Below are 18,864 nucleotides of genomic sequence, written 5' to 3'. Positions count from 1 at the left end.
CATGAACTAAAAATAATTCCCACCTGATATGTTCCCGGTGGCTTTGCTATAATAGATGTTCCATCTCCAAAGATGGTACAACAGGTACCATCCTCACAGTTTGTTATAACAGTAGCAAACTCCGGATTCTCTACTTGCATACATTTCACCTTCCTTACAGTGGCTTCTGAGGGTTCATCTAAGAATCATTACAGAAAAAAAAGACAGGAGCACGTGAACCATGGAAAGGCCTTTTGGTTTTGCTCTCATGGAGCTAGCTCTTTATCTCCTCGGTTAAAGAGCCTCATACACTTCATAGCATCCTTTATCATGCAGTTTTATGTTATGTAAACAACATGTAACCCTCAAATCTCTGGACCGCACACTCAATACAGGGAAATCCATCAGCAAAAAATGTCTGTAACAATCTGTGGCTGGCCTGCAGACTAGACTGTAATTTATCATATACAGTACTAGCCATAATGATCTGGATATTTGCTACATTCAATTTGTAGCACTGAAATTATTTATGTATGTAATAAAAGCTCCAGGGTACAAAGAAAAAGAGATCTTGGAAAAATCCTCAAGCTGGTACGTTAATGTAGCCATTACCTTCCCACTGATTAGACAGTTCAGATCAAGGTCACTGTTTTGATTTTTAAAATCCCACAGATGTTCCTGAACATTTCTTGTGAAGTGAATGACTACCTTTTCCTACAAAACCAGAACCTGTGTTTGAACACAGTCCAGACAACCACACAGTAAACATACACTTCATGTTAATTACAGAAGACAGGACTTGTCCAGCAACTGAACCAAGCATATAGAATACACTGCCAGGCAAAAGAAACACAGCTGACCATTATCCCTCACTCATTTCAGGCAAATACAAGTTTCATTTCTGTAGGTGTGAAATTTTCCATAGCTATATTTAATCAAATTTTCAATACCTCCATGGCTTCTCTGGGGAATATAAGGATGCCCTAGTCCTTATACATCTTTTCTGTTAAGACTTAAAATATTATGCTTCCTAGTATTAGGGTAGGTGAAGAAACAGCAAGGAACAATCTTAAGTGTGTATGTGGAAAGAGGAACATTGCTTGTTTGCTACAATGTAGCAAGCACATTTTAGCACTGAATCCTGAAGAGAAAAAGGCCAAGCAGACAAACTAGCACTAATGGATTTGTTATATATACTGGTGTGAACATTCTTTAATATATATCTTGACAATCATCTGCTTCACAAGGTATAGCAGAGATAAGTGCTCCCCTTTTGATGTTACCTGTTTTCTTGCTATGTTCAGGTACAAAAAGTTCTTCACAGTTTTGATAAAAAGTTGTGATCCTAGTACCATCAGCATGATCTACTACTCTGCTACCATCCAGTTTCTCAACAATTATCACTTTATCATCTCGTACAGTCATAACCTGAAAGAATGAAGGAAAACTCATTTATATTAGCACTGTGATACTTGTAATGGCAACAATGGTAATAGAATCATATAATTGCTTTGGTTGGAAAAGACCTTTAAGATCATTAAGTCCAACTCCTAACCTAACACTTACAGGCCCACCACTAAACCCTAAAGCACCATGTCTACGTGTCTTTTACATACCTACAGGGATAGTGACTCAATCACTCCTCTGGGAAACCTGTTGGTAAACCTTTTGGTGAAGAAGTTTTTTTCTAATATCCAATCTAAACCTCCCCTGGTGCCACTTGACGTCATTTCCTCTTGTCCTATCACTTGTTACTTGGGAGAAGACACCAACACCCACCTGGCTACAACCTCCTTTCAGGGAGCTGTAGAGAGTGACACACAGGCCATTACGTACTGAAGCTCTGACAAAGCTAGTCTACTTCAGAGAAGAAGGAATCACATTTTATTCAGAATCTAAAGCTTTTCTGTTAGTAACAGTGTAATAACCTGTAGGATGTGTTCAAAGAACAAATCCAACTTACATGATGGCAGTCTCCTCTCTTAGCTTAGTAGACAGTGTTATAATAACATAAAAATAGTAATACCGTTCCATCAGCCGGGTCAGTTGCCTGAAAGAATAAGATTGGCTTCAGATCCATTCTCTTTCCTCCCTCAGTGCCCACTTGAATCCCTGATGGAGTTGTTGTTATCCAAGTCCCTGCTTGGTTCTCCTTAGGTTGCTCAGAATTAACTAGATCTTGAACAGTATTTTCCAACAACTCATCCTTGGTTGGGTGTGATATACTGTTTCTGTTACTGTCTTTTCTTGCAGAAACAAAAAATTCTGTGTTGGACTTCGTATTCTCTAAGATAAAAGACAAACATGAATGAAGTGTTGAGTTTCTATGAATATTGGTTTTGACAGAATTGAAAGAACTATTTATTACCCTGGAAGGAAATTACAAGTGCTGCTACTCAAAGCTGTGCCCTTGAACTAATTTTATTTAATATATTCATTAATGACAAAGAAAAAGTAAAGAGCACACTAATGACATCTGATTATGACTTGACTTTGTAGGGACTATCAATGCAGAAAAAAAAGCATCCAAAGCTGTCCCATGAGCTTGAAGATTAAAGTAATAGGAATTCGATACAGTCCATTAGAATGAAATGTAATGCAAAAAGGAATAAACCCAATTTCTGCTTCAGACAAGTTTGCAACAGTAGCATAAAAGAAAGACCTGGAGATATTATCTGTACAGAATGACTTCAAGTTATCAGTGTAAAAACAGAGTGACAAAAAGGGCAAACACAATCCCATGGTGCATTGGAAGAAAAAGGATGGAGATTGAATGATGAAAGGTAATAGAGAGATCTTATTAAGTGTGTGATAGAGAACTCCGGTCTCCCATATTCATGAAAGGAATTTAGACTAAATGTATGCAAATGGCAACTGCTTGGTCCAGAGAGGAGTCTGAAAGGCTTATAGCCTATGGGAAAAAAAAAATGTGCCCAAAAGAGAGGAAACTCTTCACTATAAATTTGTCAAGACTATGCAGTGGAGAGGAAAGGTGGAGGGAAAAGATACAATAAATAAAGGATATAGAATAAAGGATGAACACTGGCCACAGATACAGAGACTGAAAATTTGAAGGAATATCCTCAGAATAAGGACTGGACTTGAATTGAAAGGCTGTTTTTGAGGGACTCTTCTCTTTGGCAGCAATTTTTATTCATGTACTTCTAATAATTTATAAGTTAATATAATGACAAATGATAATTATTCTTTGCACTAAGCAGCACTAACAATGATGTTGGACTACACTCTGAAGTATGAAGTAAACTTCTATTTGTGGGGGGCTTTTTCCTCAGTCAAACAAAATAATGTAGGAATGGTTATACTGGGACAGACCACAAGTCCATAAAACCAATTGATAACGACCCTTCGTAGCTGCCTTGGAATACATATAATGAGAAATAAAACCACACTAAGTTCTCTGCGAGACAGAATAACAACCTTAACACATAAAGAAGGATCCGGCACTACTGTAGTTACAAGGATTTCTTTTAAAGACTTTGTATTGAATAACTATGATCGATGTAGTTCTTACATACCCTTTTACCTGCTAGAGGAAAAAGAAATCTGGAGTAGGACAGAAACTATTTGCTATGAAGTCAACAAATTAGCAGGGTGAAGCAGCCGAGTACAGATAAAATTGCATTTTCACACTAGCAGAATTTTCAGACTAAAGAAATATACCCTTTATAAATTATCATCAGACCTGCTAACTTTTTGTCCAAAACACCAGAAATGATACCTTTCTTAGTGCTGGTGTCAGGTAAAGGCTCCACCAATTCTGGCTGCGTGTTATCTGGAATTGTAGGTGGTGGTAGGACAGGGCCAGAATCAGGACTCCTACTCACTGTGCCATCAGCAAACAGAATCTACAGAAATTAAGGACATACTAGAGATTAAAATCACTTCAATCACCAATAAAATGTCTCAAAAGAATGTGTTGCAAATGCAAGTCACTAGGTTACTGTGGGTGATGGGGTGAAAAAAATAAAAGATTCAATGAATGCAATAAATAAGGAAGCTATCTCAGAAAGAAAGCACTGCTAATTGCTGCAATTCACATATAATTAATGGGGACTCTATTTATTAACAAATAGACATTATAAAAGCAAACAGTAAAGATTATTCTTGACTATTCTTTGACTAAGTTGCCAAATGTTGTTTTTTTTTTTGTTTGTTTGTTGTTTGGGGTTTTTGTAACAGTGATAATGCATCTATATCACCATATTGATCTGTATTAATGTATTCCATGTTTCAGATTGCTGTTAATTTTTAGCCATCCAGTCAGCTAACAAAAAGAAGTCATGGTTATTTATGTTATTATAGCTGGTTTCTGAGATCTATTGTCCATCACACTAAATTCTTCATATGTGTGTCCCCTTGTGTGGAAGGGAGCAATCGTCCCTGAATTAATTTACAAATACAGTACAGATGCTCTAAACCACACTTTAGATGTTTAAGTCCAGGAATGTAGTTCTCAAAACCATATTTTGTAATCCTAAAGTTGCCTACAATCTTCACATGCATAAAATTTTCATCATTAAAGCTCCTATGTGCCTTAAATTCTGTTTCTGAATAAAGACAAGAGCATTGTAGTCTTGACAGAGCTGTGTAACTCACTGGTTACTTAACTCCATCTATAAATTGGACACTTCTCTATCTCAGTTGAGAAGCACAAGTTCAAAGATAATGATACAATGATACATGCAGGCTGCTTTCAATGAATTCTACTAAACATACCTGGGTAGATCCATCCATCATGCATTTTATGACAGTTCCTTGACTGGTGATGACTCTTGACAGTTCTTGTTCTGCTTGCCTTGCCACAGATGTATATAGATGAGCATCCTTTACCTTTTGAGGATAACTCTGTCTAACCAGAATTTCGAGAGCAGGCTGCCTGGCCTGTTCTCTTTCAGTGTCTTCATGCTTTGTTTCTTCTTCTGTAGCCTCATGCTCCTTCCATCTACTTTCCATAATCTCCTCCTTTGCCTCATCAACTTTGGCCTGATGTTTCTCAACTTCCTCTTCCTTCTCTTCATCAGCTTTGGCATCACTTTTCTTTACATGCTCTTTTTCATCTTCAGCTGTAGTGGCTTCACCTTTCAAATCTGAAAACAATTTGTCAATTACTTAACACTGTGTAGCACACATTCTAACAGTGCTTAATAACCAGCACTATGGTGTCTACTGAAGTTATGCAACTTTAAGTGAGTAAGGCTAACTCTCCTTGACTTCCTCAGTAATCCACAGAGTAAGGGACAGGTTCTTTTCCAGAGAACAATTAAAAGCAGTAATTTACTCAGAAACTCTGAATTCTCCTGTGGAGGTGTCTGTCTTTCAAAATGAAAAAAAAAAATTGAAGATGGATTTATTATGGATGCTGAACTTTTGGGAGACTGACATTAGGTAAGAGAAATTTCCAAACTGTCCATAAAGGTGAAAAAATTACTGAGTTTCACTGATTTTGAGTTTGCATAGAAACTGAAGTTAGATATTTTGTCTACTAGAACAAATAAGGGTTTTATATTAAATTATAGCAGTGTGCTGTGTGCTAATGAATAAAATAATGGTAGCTGTGTCAAGAGACTACATGTGTCTGTAATTGCTCATTTCACCTCAACAATTCAGCATTTCAACTTATGCTCCTTGCCAAACCATGTATGCTTGAAAACCCTCTACATTCTCTTCATTCTAGATTGATCAGAGCACATTTACCCTGAACTGGCAAAATGTGCCAAGCTGGCTGCATCCAAACTAGGCTGCATGCAAAACTAGAAGAGACAGAGATGTGATCATCCCACTCTACTCAGTAATTCTCAAGCTGCACTTGGAGTATTATATTCAGATCTTGTGCCCACAATTCAAGAATGATGTGGACAGACTGGAGAGGGTCCAAAGAAGGGCCACTGAGATGATGAGAGAATCTGTCTATGGGGAAAGACTGAAGGAGTTACGGCTCTTCTCCCTGGATGGGGGAACCTCATAACAGTATTCTGGTACTTAAAGGGCAGCTACAGAGAGGACAAGGAGCCACATGGAGAACACAAGGAACAACAGGTACAAGTTTCATTTCAATATAAGAAAAATATTTTACAGGGAGAACAATCATTCACTGGAACAACCTCCCCAGGGATCTGGTAGAGACTCCACTGCTGTAGTTTTTCAAGATGCAATTAGGGTGCTAGATAATCTCATCTAGGCGGTCCTTCCCACAAAGGATTGGACCAGATGATCTTCTGATGTCCTTTCCAACCTGTTCAGTGATTTTGATATTAAAATGAAAGTGATGTCTGAGAAGAAAAATGAGGGAAGCTTTAGCAATTCACATCTATGCGGACAAGAAACCCCCCCCCACAATGACTCAATTATAAATTGTTGCTGGATCCTTGTGTACCATACCACATTTATTCATGCTATTTAATACAAATGTCTTATTTTTTTTACTTCATATACAGTAGACTTCCTGACTTGGCTGGTTTCTAAGATGTGTGTTGTTTCAACAGTTTCCATGAAGACAAATGATTCTACTGGTTTTTATGCAATAGCTCATGCATATGAAGTTTTGGAATTACTGCTAGCATGTACTTGGTGTGCATGGTAATTCTGGTTTATTCCTGCATATGGGCACCTCTGCAGTTGTGCTGATCTATTTTCACATCCTCAATAGCTCAAATGCAGCCTGATATGTACAAATTTGTTATGCAAAGGCATGTGCATAAGAAACTACATCTGTAGGGGCTGGTTTTAAAATTGACCAGATGACAACAGTAAAATTCACATTTGTCTGCTTCAAAACCTAATGGCATGACTACAAAACTCCAAGATTTACTACAGTTTACAGTATGCAGATATGAACCTCATGATGGTTTTCAAAAACACTGGTAAATGGATTCATTGCAGAAGGATCTTTCAGGCACAGAAACTTACACGTATCATTACACCCTATCAGTCTTCAAAAAGAAATTCAACAGTAAGGGCAGAAAGGCTTATTTATAATCATCTTTTCTGTGTGTACTGGATGGCATAAACCAAAGAACTTAGCTGACTTAATTCCTGATTGAAACTGATCATATATTTTAGAAAGGCAACAATACCTGTTTGTAAAATATCCAGTAGCAGAGAGTCCATCACAGCCTGGGTTAGTTTTGTTAATAATTCTTACCATTAAAACAATAGTTTAACGGAAATCAATTATAAAGTACTATTTTTCAGTTTCACCCCCCCCCTGAAATTTTTAATATCTTCTGTTTAGAAGCTATCACCAAAATTCTGCTTCTTCCAGACTGGCATCAGTCACTTTTTTGACCTTTCCTTTGGTAATTACATTGAGTTCTCTGGTAACATAGGCTCACTAGAAGATAGATATTCCAGTGTTTTCATTATTCTTGTCACTCTTCCGTGAATCTTTCAAATCATGAACACCTTGTGGACTTAAGAACAATACATTGGATTTTAAAGGAAGTGGAGATAGAGGTAACATAACAATCTTCCTGTTATCATTATTTACATTGCAAATACTATTAAATAGACATTATGATAGACTTAGCAATCTGAGGCATTAAAAATTCATAATGTTGCATCAAAACCCATCAAGGCAGAAATAATTTTCTTCTAATTTCTTTAAAAATTCCTTACTTTTCAGTGGCTCTGAAAACTAACCTCCGAAAGTTTCACCAAGGAAAGTTAATACTAGTCCACTGGGACATGAGACATTCAAACTTGGGAAAGTAAGAGCATCCAATATCACTTGTGTTTGGGAAGCCAATTCTTCCATTTCCACCTACAAAATGAAACATGAATTAGTTTTAAAAGAATTAAGAAAAAAAAAAGACTACAAAGACAGTTGTAACAAAGCATTAAAAAAAAAATGTTCCTCCTACCACTCATTTTAAACATTTTTAAATTTTATGGATTCTGAAGTGGAAACACTATTTTCTTTGATTATGCTATCTTTTTTATTCCTCTTTATCAACCCTTGAAGAAAACTCTTCATAACTATTCATTTTGCTGAGTCATCATGCTACCTTCACAGAATCACAGCATCACAGAATGTTAGGGGTTGGAAAGATTATCTAGTCTAACCCCCCTGCCAGAGCAGGATCACTTAGATGAGATCACAACCTTGTTTACAGTGTCAGGATGACAAAAATGTATAATGTGAAGCAGAACCATTTGAAATAATTCTTAAAGGTACAACAGCTATTTTACCTACAATCATTAAAATAGCACAAAGGCAAGTAAAGCAGTGCTTCCAGACTGCTGCAAATGCAGCATCAAGTTGAGAAAGGGACATGAAGGAATGAATGCTTGACAGTCAAAGCTTACAATCCTGTTTGCACTCGTCTGTAGTGGAAACTCTTCTGATTACTGAAAAAGATGAGGATGACCTAAGAAGTGTCAGACGACCCTGGAACATTTGGAAAAAAATACAGTGGACCCTTTGATGTCATCCTGCAACCTATGTGACAACGAACTACACTATGCCAGCAGCGATAGATAAAAACAGTTTTGGGTTGCAGAGACAGGTACAAAAGAGAAATAGGACTGGTACTATCCCATATTTTTTTATTTTGGGGAATGGAAATATGGGGAAAAGTAGGGGAAATTTGGCAGATGTTTTGCTACCTGTTTTCCAACATAAAGAATGCTCTACATTTTATGGTTACTTTGCACAGTATTACTGGGTAATTAAGGCTACCCTAAGATCGTAGTCAAGAGGATCGTAGTCAGATGGGGTAGAATCACAGAAGTCACAGAATAGGGTAGAAGTAACCCTCAGTTGCCATCTACTCCTGGTTTAGTGGTAAAAAAAAAAATCATCTAGTGTATCTATATTGTTAAGAGAAAACCGTTGACGTATTCTACATATTTTCAGGACTGAAGGTTTCCTCGCAGGTTATTTCAGTGCTTTACCTTGATTAACCTTACTGACAGATTTTCTATCAGTTAGCCTGAATATCTCTAGTTGAAAATTAGCTTACTTCTGATTATTTCATTTGACTATATGGTCTGGCATAAGAGATGATGGTGTCCCTTTACCTTACAGAAGGCTATTCTGTCTCTCAGCTCTGATCAAAGAGGCCCAAACCAAGTCTTTTAATCTTTTACCACTGGCCAGTTTTTTTTAGACCTCTGATCTTTCTTGGTGCTTTTCTTAGAACTCTCTATTGTGGCATATATTTTTCTTACAGTGCAGTATCCATAAATGGACCCAGTATTTCAACTGAGGCCCATCCAGCTCTGAATAGAAATAGCTACATATTTATCAGGCTACACTCCTGTTTATTCACCTCAATGTGGTCTTTGCCCTTCTCACAGCAAGATGGCATTGTTGACTTCTGTATAGCTTGTGATCCACTGAAACTCTCAGACCTTTCTCTGTAGAACTGTTACTGAGAACTGTTACCCATTTTGTGTATATACATACACTATTTGTTTGTAATTGTAGAACCTAGCACTTATTTTTAACCAAATTGCATCCTATTTTCCAGATTGTCTCCATGTAAATCGGTCAAGTTCACTTCAGATTCTATTCCTGTCCTCCAAAATACTTGCAGATTTATATGCAGACATACAGTTGTGTGCTGTATGCACTAATATCACAGAACCATTGAATGTTTTAGGCTGGAAGGGACCTTTAAAGGTCATCTGGTCCAACCCCCCTGCAGTAAGGAGGGACATCTTCACTAGATCAGGTTGCTCAGGGCCCCATCAAGTCTAACTTTGAATGTCTCCAGGGATGGGGCCTCCACTGCCTCTCTGGGCAACCTGTTCCAGTGATCCACCACCCTCATAGTGAAGAACTTTTTCCTAATATCCAACCTAAATCTTCCCTTTTCTAGTTTAAAAACATTCCCCATTGTCCTATTGCTACATGCCCTTGTGAACAGTTCTTCCCCAGATTTGTTATAGGCATCTTTCAGGTATTGGAAAGCCGCTATAATACAAGAATATAAAGTCCCCCTGGAGTCTTCTCTTATCTAGGCTGAAAAACTCCAACTCTCTCAGCCTGTCTTCACAGGATAGGTGCTCCGTTTCTTTGATCATTTTTGTGGTGCTCCTCTGCATGTGCCCCAACAGGTCAGCAACAACTCTGGCCTTGAGCCGGCTGGTGTTTGCTCTGTGGGGCCTGCAGAGAGCTTCTGGCTGCTTCTTGCAGAAGCCACCGCTGCAGCCCCCTCCTCCACCAGAACCCAGCCATGCAAAACCACAACAGCCACATTTAACAAACACATATCTAGAAATGCTTCTCTTCTGTAACTTGAAAGGAATAGCTTTTTTATCATAACTGCCAATAAAGAATTTTACCAGACAGTGTATTTTAGAACATTAGTGTTACATGAAACTGTTTATGGATTTCATTGCTTTGTGTTCTGATTATGCCAATTTTCAGGACTGTTCTTTCCTAAACTGAAAGTGGTAACTAAACTGGTTCTCAATACTATTTGTGTTCATTTCTGTCCTTCTCTCAGTATGTTTTATATTTTAATTGTGTCCATTTCTGGGACACTGCTGGTTGAAGAAAATAGTGTCAAATAAAAGAAATATTAAATAACCTCAAACAGAAAACTCCTGCGTCACAGAATCACGGAATCATAGGGGTTGGAAGGGATCTCAAGAGATCATCAGGTCCAACACCCCTGCCAAAGCAGGCTCCCTAGGACAGGTCACACAGGTAGGCGTCCAGGCAGGTCTTGAATATATCCAGAGAAGGAGACTCCACAACCCCCCTGGGCATCCTAGCCAGTGCTCTGTCACCTCTCTTCCACCATCCTGAAAGCATCTTCTCACATATTTATTCAAGAATTTTTTATGTAACTCCCATTCTGGCTGATCTTTGAGATGAAACAAACTTCCTGTGGTTGTCTACAATAGAATCATAGAGTCGTTTTGGTTGGAAAAGACCTTAGAACATGAAGTCCAACCCTTAACCTAGCACTCCCAAGTCCACCGCTAAACCGTGTTCTTAAGCAACACATATATGCATGTTTTAAATACCTCAAGGGATGGAGAGTCAACCACTTCCCTGGGTAATGCTTGGTAACCCTTTTGCTGGAAAATTTTTTCATAGTATAATATTCTGCCAATATTTACCTAATCCAATATTCTGACAATAGTTAGTTAATGACCTAAAACGATCTAGATTAGTCATTTTGCTGAGGGTAACTGTCACCCACTTTTGAACTGATATGGCCTCCCCCACTCACACTTTTTAGTGCCAAAAAGATTCTCATACAGCTCTGTGGAAGACGGTCAAGATTAAATGCTGTGTATTTCTGATGTACATGGTCCTGTAATTCCTGTATCATTTTGTTAAGTAACCCACAGTGGAAATTCAGAATCTGCTTTTGAAATCTCATCCATCCTTTCCAAAAAGCTGTCCCCTGTGACAGAAGCACTTCAGTTACAGACAAAAGTAACTGCCTCAAGTTGCTGGTCCCTGGCTTGTGCTCAACTGGAAAGACCAAATTCCAGAAAAAGCTTTTCTAAAACAGTCTCAAATATTTTACCAGTTCTTTAGACCTTCCAACACAAGCTTAGGAAAACAGAGAGAAGTTCTCCTACTTGGTTAAATTAAAAATTAATTTCCAGAGCAGTTCTAGTCATTGAGGTTTATAATATAACAGGTGTAACTGTAAAGCCAAAATTGACAGAAATATGTGTACCGTGGAAAACATGCTGCTCTACATCATGTGAAGGCTGGCTTTATTGACAGCTGTCAATGTGTACTTCTGCAAACAACTGGAAAGACTAAAACATATCCTTAAAAGCACCATTAATTGTTAGGAATTTGTTAAGGCACAGTTCAAAGCCCTCTGAGAAGAACAAGTGTTTCTATTACATATGTTCATGTATATGAATTTTTGTTCATTTGTTTTCTGTGTTCACTGGATGATATCTATTCTCTCACCTTTCCTTCTTCTTGCTTTACCAGGTCATCAGGTGGTGGAGGGTCTATTTTGCTCTGGCTTCCTTTTTTAGATGGCAGAGATTTTCCTGATTTTTGTTTGATAGACTTATCTTTTTTTCCTGAAGCTGATGTAACGGGAGAAATTATGGTTGGAGTATGAACAGAAGGGATGTTCAGAATTCTTTCCAAGACAGGATCTCTTTCATCATCTAAGGAAAGCAAAAGCAATATTTTAATGCAATTAAGTTTCATAAATATAGATGGCCACACTTTATTTTTTAACAAGAATCTGTAAGCTAAATTTTACCCTTGAAATAATAACTTTGGGGGGAGGGGAAGTAGAGTTTATTATTTCAGATAGAGACTGAATATATGAATTATTTAGAAAATCTCTCCATGGACTGACTACTCATCACCCTAAAAGCCGTCTTGAAACTGTTGTTTCTCATAGTTCATCACTTTTCTCTCAAAAATACAATTTAAAAAAAATTCTATTCTACCTCCAGAATACTTAGGTAGGTGGAGACATTTTGAGTTTAGTATCTAGGAAACGATCCCTGTTGATATGCTTTGTTGAGTTGATTTGCTTAGTAGCTTCTATAAAGTACGAAGTTTAATGACAAGTCAGTCATTTCAAGAATGTCTATAGGAAGACTTTAAAAAATGCTTTTCTTTTCAAAATGACATTTTATTACTCTTTCTTCCAATGAATAAAGTTATTTAATGTGAAAACTGAAAAATCAGGTAAAGAAAAGTTAAATAGCTCATTGACAAACTGCAAGCTAGATCACATTCAAAAAAGGAAAGAATTGCATCTGCTAATACATTATGCTAATAAAAACATAATGGTCTGAGATCATATATTTTCTGTAATGCAGATGAAGTGTTAGTATATTTTTGGCTGAAAAGATAAAAGGTAAGCCTAAGTGCTACTATGTCCACTGTTTCCAGACAGGTTTTGTCATAGATGGTTTTAGCTCTGCAGGTAAGAAAATGCAGAGGCCACCTTAAAAATAAAGTTCTCAACTAACAGAAAGATTGTCCTTTATGGATGATTCTGTATTTACAGAGACTGCAAAAGGGAACCAAAAGTTAAGAATCTAAGTCTAGAAGAAGCTAATTAGATCATGCGGTGATAAAGTCCTAGTTAGGACTTTAGGACAAGCCTTCCATCTCATGTTTCAAGCCTTCACTCTCAGTTTCTGTCTTGGTGCCAGCAAGACGGAAATGTACAGTCTGAATACGTCCATGACCTTTAGCTTGAAAGGGAAATTTCAATCACCACAAAGATTTCTGAGATCCCCATTTTCATTTGCAGATGAATACCTGATGAACGAGAATCACATGTTTTCTTAGGTGTCTCTGCTTTCATGTACTGAAATTTATGCTGTGTAGCTTTTACAGCTTATTTGAAGTCTGAGAAGAGGTGAACAGCTCTGGCTTATTTGTGATACGGTAGAGATAAATTCTCAGCTAATTATATATGATAGGAAATTCAAAAATTCTCCATGGGGTCCATTCTGGTACAAATTTATTAGACAGCATGGCTACAGAATAAAAAAGTAATACTACCCATCTCCAAGGGGATGGTGAGAAGAAACAGGTTACCAATGAACTCTGACAAAGCTGGTGCTCCAAGGAGAAGTAGGATAGCCGAAATGAAGGATTCTGAGGCAACTGTCCAATAAAATCATTAGTAAATGTAATCCATCTTGTGAACCATGTGAACACTGCAAACTACGTATAAGCAAGTTCTTATATATAGTGAGGAGTTCTATCCTTCACAGCTACTCATGCTGTGGAGCATGCTCAGTTTCAGATGGCACTACTTTGCAGATGTTTTTAAATCTGCTGAATTTAGGAATAGAAGCTGTAATAGGCTCTTGACCCCTAAGGAAATTTCACCCACCCCTGCATTGCCCTAAAAAATGAGAATATATTATCTGAGGGTAACAGTGAAAAAAGAGTAGATTGTTGAGACTAAGGGAAAATGTCTTTAGAAATCTGGAGAGATGTGAAATTCCAGAGGATTGTCTGATAAAGGAAGGTTTCCTTCCTCCTGCACACACATACAGAACTCCGACACTTGGAATTCTACTCTCATGATTTCATCAAGGCAAAAAGAGCAAGTGCCAGTGCAAAGGTTCGGTAATACCCAGAGGCAAAAGCCTCACAGGTGCTCAAGTAGTGCCAGATTCACAATGAAGTCTGGATTTAAAGTGGTCTGAAGTTAGATTTTGGTCATGCTAGAGAAAACCTATATTATCTCAAAGCTTAAATTAACACTAACAATTAACTAAGAAATTAAAAAATACATAAATCTGGAAAACACCCTGAGTAAGGCCTTCTGTCATCTTAAGGAAGAGTTAAAACAAAAAACAAACCAAAAAAAAAAAAAAAAAAAGGAAAAGCAATATGCAGAGGTTTCAGAACATTATTGCAGTAATGCAAAGAAAATGAGTAAACTGCAGCAAAATGAACCAAGCAGTGGAGAGGAACGGCAGATTATATAGCATACCATTCAAAATTATGGATGGATAGCATATGAGAATGGGCACAACCAGAATATTTCTAGTCAGAATTTTTCTGAGCACTTATGATACAAACATCACAAGGGGAATTATCCATAAATAAGTGATTATAAAAAAACTGCAAACAATCAAAGAATACCAGTCAACAGTGCTGCACTAAATTCAACATGGCAAGCATTATTCCAATATGGAATAGGATGTGAAAAAGCCTGGAAATGACATGTAGGTGTTTAATTAGATATGTCTCTCTTATGCCAAAATCCAAGTTTTCACATTGTGTATGCTCTCTTCTTCCAAGTTTAAAAAGTCCTTTTTTAGTAATTAATTTGTAAAATATAGTTGAATTTGAAGAATAATACTGAGTGTGTAGTTGAATGGTTTACCACAGTCCACACAAAGATGCATTCAATTAAATGCTTTCATATTTTAAGAGCTGAAAAATGCTGGGATTATCTTCTGATCAGAGAAGGGTTTCACTTTTATCCATATGATGGTTTCAGTGGCCTTTTAAATGTAATGGAAACAAAAAGCTCTTAGTAAAAGCAGACACTGTTTTCACTGTGGTTTTGTGAAGTGATTGCTTCCAGTTGGTGAATACATTTATTTGAAAGGCAGAGAGAAATCCCTCACTATGTCTGCACAACTGTAACCTGAAGTCCAACTCTTAATATAAAATAGAAGTTCCATAATCACCTATATAAAATTTACAAAAATATTATTTCTTGGAAAACCAAGAAGACTCCTCAGCAAATCACATTTTCTTTGGCTCCAATTAATTGGCTGATTTTGCTGGGCTACTTAATAACAATACTTGCAAGCTTTCCCCCCTGCACTCTTCTGTTTTCACAGTAAGTAAAAAGGCATGGAGACCTTCCTCCATTTTGAAATTTGAATCAGAATATTCTTGACAATGTAATCTCATCTCAAGCCTTGCTGAAAATTCCCCACTGTGTAGTAACAGCTGCTGAGAAAGACAGAATTGCATGCAACAAATTATTGGGTTAAGAAGTATATGAAAGGGGGGAAAAAAAAAGGAAAAAGAAAAAAACCTCCCTGAATTCCCCCTATAGTTCTCAAATATCCTCTTCTATTTGCTTACTTTACCTGCTGTCTTCCCTGTAGGTCCATAATAGCTCAGGGACAGCTGGATTCCATTTTCCAAAGTGGCTGAAAAAGATCCAAACTTGCTCACAGCTTTCTTTTGATTTTTCAATTGTCCTTAAAAAAAAAAAAAAAGGAACAAATTTTAAAGATAGTAACAGATTAGAGAACCACCTGACCTGCAAACCAATAACTGGTGTGATCAGTGGCACCTCAATGTGGATGACTAGACTGTAAGATAAATTAATATAGGATTAGGGAAACTTTAGCATTCCACTTATAGGGTTGTATATAATAATCCATTTTGTGTAATAAAGCTGTGATTTTTCATGCGGAAATCGCAGTCTAATTAGCTAGGTTAAGGTTAAGGCAGGCACCTAACACCTAGTCATGTCCCAATTCCTTCATCAACAAGGCACACCTGCTGAGATCTTGTCTGCTGCTGCTTACTGTCTGTCATGGCAATGTTCATTGCTGACCACCTGCAGGATGCGGTTTTGCCATTTGGACTGGATTAAAAGCTTACCAATGTAGCATTTGGCCACTGCCAAGTATCAGATGGATCAATTCTTCTCTTCCCTACTGCCTTCTTGCAAGGTACTCCTGTTTACACAGGAGGAAAGCCTCTCACTCATGCCAACCAAATACAACTTGCCCCAGATGTTAGCACACGTGATTGAAAGTAACATTTGGCATTAGGGAAGAATACAGAACTTGTTTCAGAAAGTAGTGCTTTGTGCAAGCAATTCCATAGTGCTTTGGGCAAATGTACACACAAATATTGGTGTACAAGCCAGTGTAACAGACTGCTTTCCTTCCTGGAAACTCTCTCAACCAGGTTCAGAACAGATTATGATTCAATGCTTTCTGAGTGTTAGCAACATGTCAACTAGATGTAGAAGTTTCTGAACTGCAGAAAGGTCTGTTTACACAGCAAAGGTCTTAGAGAGGCATTAATGCTATGGTCATTTGACTCACAGAAGAAGGTCCAGTTCAAAGGGGGCAATCTTCCCTTTCAAGGGCAGAAATTTATTCTTACCATAATGGACATGATTCAGTTTGTATCTTCTTAGGCTTTCCTACACCACATTAGGATCTGAAGGAGTCCTCTACTAAAGAAGAAAACTCTACTTCAGGAACGATGACTGTTTTAATTGATTTCCTTGCTTTGGAAAAGATACTGGTTTGCACCTGTTGACATATTCTGTGCTTTTAACATCTTGTTAAGATCTCTCTATATGGTGCCTAAGTTGGCCAGCTGGATTTTTACTTCTATTAACAGAACACTGATCCTATTTGCCATCTACCATTGGTAAGAATTTATTTTCTGTTAGTGGATAAGGTTTGCATCCAATTATTAAATGTGTCAGACTATTAATCAGTGATGTCAGACCACTAACCCGATCTGGTTTTCTGTTCTTCATTAATTTCTTGCACTTCGTTTTCTTTCAGGTTTTTCTTAGGGTCTGTGATATGAATGAAGAAATTGTGGTTGTCTTTTATCACTTTCATCTTTACCAAAGTTGGACCTGCGAAGCAACGGAATATCTTTATTTCTCCCACCAGGCTTCAGAACTGCCCTGCACCCAAAAAACCCTACACCTGCAGCTATAAAGCACACAAAAAAAGAAAATTGCTCAGAAGTGAACTGAATAGCTTAGTAGGAGACCGAGCCAATAAAATTATGATTAGATGAGTTTGTAATGAGTGATCAAAAACTTCCTGATGATTTGATCTGAGAGACTGCAGAATAATAACCCTGTTGCTTAGATATAATGCATTTGACTGTACAAATTTTTGGAACATGCATTCTTGGAATACCATATATTGGTTGCTATTGAAGTGATAAATATGAAATTATTTTTCTCCGTTTCTAATTTTCTGGTACTTTATTTATCTATCAATTGTTAACATACTGCAGGAAAATGTAAACATTAGTAGTTATAGATGTTAATAGGGAATTACATGGTACTCTCACAATGTCTTTAACTGAATTTCTACTACTAAGACAAGAGCATTTATGAATTAAGAAACTATGCTATCAGTTATTAACTGAGTCAAAACAAAGCATAAAGAATTAGACAATTACCTTTTACAAACTCTATCTTCTCTACTTGAATCTGTCCTCCATCAGATGGGAAAAGATATTGATTGGTTCCTGTAACTCGAATGACATCCTCCCCTGTATTATATCCAAGAAACTGGAAAAACAAGTTTTAGATTATGTGTAATAAGAAAGGCAGAGGCCATGAAAGAGGCAAATAAAGGATAAATCCACAGGACCCAACTGTTCTGATCAACTTTTTTTTTTGTTTTGTTTTTTTTTTTGCTTAGGTACTTAACTACTCTAAACAACTTTAGCAAATACATAGTATGTTAATCTCATATTAAATAATTTCTCAGTTTCTAACTGAAGTAAATTGTTACACATGAGAACAGAATCTGGTCCTTCCGTGGTATTGAGCCATCATGGAAATCAAAGAGTAGCAAGCAGACCAGTGACTTAACATATAAAGGAAAGGAAAATCCTGTCCAAGTGTAATATCGTGGGATCAGATAAAGGGCAGATAAAGGTTCAACTTTCCACTCTCTCAATTTTGGAGTTCAGACACTGTAAATCTGATTCTTAGATTGCTGTGTCTTCTAAAGAGGCATAAATTGGCAAAAATTAGGTGAGTGTACAACTAAGTTCAGACTGAAATGTTACACGTCTCTGTGACTGAAGTCTGTACTCAGGCAAGTTTAAACTAAAATATTGTCCTACACAAGTTTTGGATACAAGGCTTGGACTCTCCAAATATAAAACAGTGAAAACTGGCTAAAAACTGTTTGGACACAACTACTGAAGAGTTCCCTGTGTAACAAATATTCCTTTGTTAGTATATAAGGCACAATAGCTTGTATTAGGGCACTCCAAGACCATTAACTTTGAAGCAGGAAATTTAAGAAACGGTGAACTCCTTTTACATGATGTCCAATGTGGACAGCCAAAACTTCAACTAGGTTTAGCAGTCCCCAAATATTGGAGTTGGAACAGGTCTTTTTTTATCTATTTGCTCCCATGAAAATTATATTTTAGGCAAACTTCATCCCATAAATATATTTTCCATGGGCACAAACCCATGATCAACTTATCTTTATGTTCATATCATATATACTAAAAACATCCAAGTTTATGAATTAGTTTTGTGTAGGATAATCTTACACATCAGAAACTGTTTTCCAAAACTTTTAGGAAAGGATCTGCTACTAAAATGATGGAGTTTAATGAGACCTAGTTAGGCTTAATTTACCCTGAACTCCAATTCCACAGTGGATAATAGCTTTGCTGTAATCTTGACT

The 18,864-nt window shown here is 37.1% G+C and overlaps 1 protein-coding gene across 1 annotated transcript in view; it reads right to left on the bottom strand.

Moving 5' to 3' along the window:
* The window catches only part of SPAG17 (sperm associated antigen 17), a gene marked incomplete at its 5' end in the record, with an annotated part of 113,297 nt that overhangs the window by 36,238 nt on the left and 58,195 nt on the right, over positions 1 to 18,864 (bottom strand). Inside the window, 10 exons of the mRNA XM_084273881.1 lie at positions 24 to 178; positions 1,263 to 1,407; positions 2,006 to 2,265; positions 3,719 to 3,845; positions 4,717 to 5,087; positions 7,639 to 7,759; positions 11,891 to 12,099; positions 15,526 to 15,639; positions 16,923 to 17,051; positions 17,612 to 17,723. Of these exons, the coding sequence (XP_084130007.1) occupies positions 24 to 178; positions 1,263 to 1,407; positions 2,006 to 2,265; positions 3,719 to 3,845; positions 4,717 to 5,087; positions 7,639 to 7,759; positions 11,891 to 12,099; positions 15,526 to 15,639; positions 16,923 to 17,051; positions 17,612 to 17,723 (1,743 nt within the window). The remainder of the gene's footprint in view (positions 1 to 23; positions 179 to 1,262; positions 1,408 to 2,005; positions 2,266 to 3,718; positions 3,846 to 4,716; positions 5,088 to 7,638; positions 7,760 to 11,890; positions 12,100 to 15,525; positions 15,640 to 16,922; positions 17,052 to 17,611; positions 17,724 to 18,864) is intronic.

The sequence above is a fragment of the Gallinula chloropus genome (assembly GCF_964237585.1).
Source record: "Gallinula chloropus genome assembly, chromosome: 1".
NCBI classification, from domain to species: domain Eukaryota; kingdom Metazoa; phylum Chordata; class Aves; order Gruiformes; family Rallidae; genus Gallinula; species Gallinula chloropus.
The sequence above is the reverse complement of the archived record's forward strand: the minus strand, read 5'-3'. Positions and strand labels throughout refer to the sequence as shown.